Raw genomic sequence first — 4,977 nt, 5'->3', positions numbered from 1 at the left:
TTCTATATTGACTCTATCAAACACTTACAGGGGGAGGTGTAGTATAAGGTCAATCCCTTTGTTCTACCCAAACCTCATCCTCAGACAATCTCTCCGTGGGTCTCACTGTCAGTCCCTCGGGTGAGGGTGGGCAGGACCCAGCAGACACCCTCCTGGATCAATGAGCTACGTTTGATGATTGTATCCATGGGGCCTTCACCATGAGACCTTGTGGAACTGAATTCAGTCAGGTGACAGCACAGCAGCTCACAGCCACTCCTATTGGTCCAAATGAAATAGACCCTCCTGGTCATAACTCAATGAGTTCAGTCATTGGTGGAAATTGTAGAGATTGGGGCTGGTTGATTGGTTCAATGTTGCAGCGTCTGGTCTCATTGGTGTCAGGTGAGAGCAGGTTGTGTGTATAAAAGGAGCTGGTTGGGGGTTTGTGGGGATAGTTGTGTTGTTTAGGATCATGGGTGATTTTGTAGTGAGGGGTTTGTTCCCTTTGTTGGTGTTCGTTGGAGCTGTTTGTTGCTCTGAAACATGGCAACAGTTTCTGAGCCAGAAGTTTCCATGGACAATAGTGAGAGCCAGCCCTGTTCCTGAGAGAGTGCCTCCTCATGGGGGTCCCATTGGTTCTAGTTTCCGAATGTCTGAGGTTGGGGGTGTGTCCCCACTGCAGACTGTGATGGTGCAGTGTGGAGAGCACAACCTGCTGGTCAGGGCCCAGCTGGATTTATTTGGAACCAGGCACCTCATTAAAGCTGCTGACCTGACCCTGGGGATAGCAGGTTGTCGGCCAACCAGGGTCGACCCTGAGAACCAGACTGTCTTCTTTGACTATGGGCTGCATGAGTGTGGCAGCAGATTGCAGGTAATGGGGGTTGTCTACACTTGCTGGAAGTTTGGGCTGCAGAAGCTTCCTGGCTGAGAGATTGTTGGTCCTTCTCAATATCATTCTCCTGCTTTCTCAAATCCTCAGTCCAGGTTCCTCTCCTGGATTGTCTGTGCCTGAACTGTTCTCTATCTCTAGCCTTGTGCTCCCATTCTCATTGGTTTAGAATCTCCTGATTACAGGGGTTGTTCTGTTACAATGTATGTTTTGTCAGTATGAAGTACATATCATGTGGTGACTTGTGGGTGGTGTTTTGATACTATGAACATTCTCCAAATTTGGTTCAGTGACCTTCTAAAGTGTGGTTTTTGACAGTGATTCTTCCCTCAATAGGGAGGTCACAGGAACTAACTCATCACAGCATGGCCTGTGGCTAGTTTGAGGGAAAGTAGTTCCATTCCCATAAGACAAATTGACTTGATTCCCTTCCACTGGGAGCTTTTTATGAATAAATTGACTCTCTCCTCCTTGAGGAGCTCTACATTTTGACCTGTTGGTAAAAGTCATTTTATTTAATACCAGTAAATTGTTGTTTCCTCTACTCTTCTGTCTCCTTGCTATTAATCTCTTGGTATTCTGCTAGCAATCTCTGCTCACAATCTGGAGGTTTCCTGATAACATCGAGAGTTGATGTCAGAAAGATCCCTGCAGCCTTGTTCCTGTGTTAACAATCACCATTTTTAAAAATTAGATTACTTAGTGTGGAAACAGGCCCTTTGGCCCAACAAGTCCATGTTGAAAGATGACGCACCCAGACCCATTCCCCTACATTTACCCCTTCACCAAACATTAGGGGCAATTTAGCATGGCCAATTCACTTAACCTGCACACTTTTGGGATTGTGGGAGGAAACCCAAGCAGATACAGGGAGAAGGAGCAAACTCAGTTGCCTGAGGTGGGAATTTAACCTGGGTCTCTGGTGCTGTGAGGTAGCAGTGCTAACCACCATGTCCCTGTTTCATCAATATTTATCTCTAACTCTGCCTGGGAGTCCAACGCATCTTTTTAACCAACATTTGCATCAGGAATTCCCATCCTGATATTTGGCATTATGTAATACATTAAGTTGATCTTAAATGACTAACCCCTGAACTCTTGCACTTGAATATTGGTCTCTCCAGCTTGGTGTGGGAAAGCAGTCTCCTGGCCCTGAGCCTGTCGCACTCCCTAAAGAATTGTCACAATGGGACGGTGTCATTGTAAACATTGTATAGATCCTTCTCATTTCAGATCAGCCTCTCACTCTTTAACCTGGTGTCTTACAGATGACTGAAAATTTCCTGGTCTACACAACCCACCTGACCCACATCCCAAACTATCCTGGACCTGTCATTGTGAGAACCAATGGTGCTGTTGTTCCCATTGAATGTCATTATTTGAGGTGAGAATCTTTACTGGATTGTCAATATGATCCCCTGCTGTTGTTGTCCGACACTGACCTAAAATGGCTGCCCTGTCTCCTTCCCCCAGGAAGGGTAATGTGAGCAGCAATCCCATCAAGCCCACCTGGATCCCATTCAGCTCCACCAGGTCTGGAGAAGGGCATCTGTCATTCTCCCTGCATCTAATGAATGGTATGTGATGGGTGGCTGGGGAGGGATCTCCTGGTGTCTCTCTGGGAGTTGGACCCATTCTCTCCAACCCTTGTCTTGCTGTACTTCAGGTGACTGGCTGACAGAGCGCACTTCCACTGTCTACTCCCTGGGAGACCTCATTCACATTGAGGCATCGGTTTCAATGGCCAACCATGTGCCCCTGAAGCTGTACATTGATCGCTGTGTAGCTACACTGAGCCCAGACAAGGACTCCACCCCGAGATACAGCATCATTGACTACAATGGGTAAGGAGCTCTCTGCTTTCTCCAGCTGCTCCCATCTCAATGGCTTAACTCCATTCACTTCATGGCCCTTTGTCCATCTGCAGTTGCCTCCTGGACAGCAAAGCAGAGGACTCCTTTTCAACCTTTGTGTTGCCGAGAGACGGGCGGGAGCTGGACAAGCTCCGGTTTGACCTGGATGCCTTCCGTTTCTATGGAGATGAGCGATCCTTGGTAAGAGGAATCTGGTGATGTGCTTCTCCACAATGGGGAGGGAGTCACTAAACACTGACTTGTTCTGTGTCCCTCAGATGTTCATAACCTGTCACCTGAGAGTTGCTGCAGTGGATCAGGGAGATTCCAGGAACAAAGCTTTACTTTCCAGAAGCTGCAGAATATGTAAGTTCCCTCTCTCTGTCCCTGAGGGATGTTGTTGTTGTTGGGAGAGGTGATGCACCATGTGGTTGATGGGCTGTTTCTCTTGTTTAGCTGGACCCCATTGGAGGAGTCGGACAGTGACATTTGTGCCTGTTGCCATGTGGGGAACTGTGGGAGCACAAGGGAGATCCTGATCCCCTCCAGAAGAAGGAGAGACCTTGGCACTAAAGCTGGTAGGACATTGCCCTCTAGATACTGGGGATCTCCCCTCACCCCATTCCCCACACCCCCTCCCTGACTGTGGTGTTTGATTCTGCAGAGAGTGAAGCTGGATTGAAGTGGGAAGGAGAGGCCTCACTTGGCCCCCTGATCATTCTGGATACTGAGCTGACCAACCTGGCAACTCAGCCCCTGACTGAGGGTGACAGAAGGATGCAGGAGAGGTCTCCAAGCAGTGAGTTGGCTGCCTGCTAGTTTCCCTTTCTGTCCCTGTTTTCCCTCAGTAACCATTGGTTTCTCCTTGTTTTGTAGGTGTGGAGTCAGAGCTGGTTGTGATGGTCCTGACTGTGATAGCTGTCTGTCTGATTTTTGCTTCATTGCTGGCCTTGTTCCTGTACAGGAGACACCAGCCAAAACCCATCAACTGGTGATTGAATGAGTCAATAAAGCAGTGATTCATGGTGTCTTCTATCTGGACCTGGTTTGTTTCTGCATCCTTTCTTAGTTTAAACTATCCCTGGGTACAATCCCTGGGTTTAGCCTCCCAGTCCATGAAGTGAGCTTCCTGAATGATTGGGTTATGGAAGATATTGTTTGCTGTTTCCAGTGAGTAGAGGGGATTGATGACCATCTTGGAAAGGGGCTTTCCATTCTGATTAAATCACTGTTTGCAGAATGTGCTGGTGGAACTGCTCAGATGTGGCAGTGTCCGAGGGAGAAACAGTTGGTGTTTCCAGTCAGTACAGATTCTCTGGACAAGTATCCAGGTGGATTCCTAATGTTACCATCTCCTGAGATGCTGCCAGTCCTGTTTGTGGACTGTTATCCCTCTGATTTTTGACCTCTCCAGTATTGGGATTTCACTGTTCTATTCAGAGTTGACGTTAAATTGTGCTTACCCCTCTCGGATAGGGGATGTGGTTTTAGACATCAAACACCACCTCTAATATGGACTTTTTTGAAGGTCTCACTATCTACTTCCCCACTTTCTCCACCTTCCATATCCTCCTCCTACAGTAAACACTGAACTGTTCTCCCTCCTTGTGGGAGCACAAGATAGTAACAATACAATCATTATGCAATAGAGGGCAAGATGTGTAATGGTATTAGTGTAGTTGCAGAAGATGAACTTTGTTGTACCTGACGGAGGCAGCCAGAGTAGGTGCCCATGGCTACAGTTGGTTTCACCAGCCTGCAGAATATCTCTGGGACACAACTAATGCCAGCATCCTGTGGGTGAACACTCCAACTCCCCTCCCACTCTTCCAAGGACATGTCCTCAGTTGCCTCTGCCATCAAACTCTAGCCACCCAACAACTGGAGGATGAGCACCATCTTTGGCACCCTCCAAACTGATGGGATCCATGTAGATATCATCACGTCTGACGTTTATTCCCAGATCCAATGCTCTAGCTCAGTACTGCCCTTTCTGAACTGTCCAACATGTCTTTCTGACATCTCCACAGTGACTTACCACCATCACACCCCACCTTCATCTACCTACTGTATTCCCAGTTACCTTTCTCTCCAGCTGTACCATGTCCCATTTACCTCCTCCTCTGGAACCCCTCCTTCCCAAGTTCCTGATGTCAAGCTTCTGCTTGTAATATTGACTGTTCTCCTTGGATGCTGCCTGACTGGCTGTGCTTTTCCAATACCACACCCTTTGACTCTGATCTGCAGTCC

General features: G+C 47.8%; 1 protein-coding gene across 1 annotated transcript; it reads left to right on the top strand.

Moving 5' to 3' along the window:
• Positions 1-454: 454 nt before the first annotated feature.
• Positions 455-2,946, top strand: LOC148138647 (zona pellucida sperm-binding protein 3-like). The gene is made up of 5 exons (XM_087981210.1): positions 455-856; positions 2,143-2,258; positions 2,348-2,451; positions 2,541-2,718; positions 2,802-2,946. Exons 1-5 carry the CDS (start codon positions 455-457, stop codon positions 2,944-2,946), a joined length of 945 nt encoding a protein of 314 aa, XP_087837336.1.
• The last annotated feature ends 2,031 nt before the right edge of the window (positions 2,947-4,977 follow it).

The sequence above is a fragment of the Chiloscyllium plagiosum genome, unplaced genomic scaffold, assembly GCF_037043375.1.
Source record: "Chiloscyllium plagiosum isolate Xiang-an unplaced genomic scaffold, Cpla_swu_hap1 HiC_scaffold_39, whole genome shotgun sequence".
NCBI lineage: Eukaryota > Metazoa > Chordata > Chondrichthyes > Orectolobiformes > Hemiscylliidae > Chiloscyllium > Chiloscyllium plagiosum.
The sequence above is the reverse complement of the archived record's forward strand: the minus strand, read 5'-3'. Positions and strand labels throughout refer to the sequence as shown.

Excerpts from the sequence above, each read along its gene's own strand:
- LOC148138647 (XM_087981210.1), top strand. The coding sequence starts at position 455 with ATGGGTGATTTTGTAGTGAGGGGTTTGTTCCCTTTGTTGGTGTTCGTT. Across the intron at positions 2,259-2,347 it reads ATTGAATGTCATTATTTGAG|GAAGGGTAATGTGAGCAGCA; the intron begins GTGAGAATCTTT and ends TCCTTCCCCCAG. Across the intron at positions 2,452-2,540 it reads CTCCCTGCATCTAATGAATG|GTGACTGGCTGACAGAGCGC; the intron begins GTATGTGATGGG and ends GCTGTACTTCAG.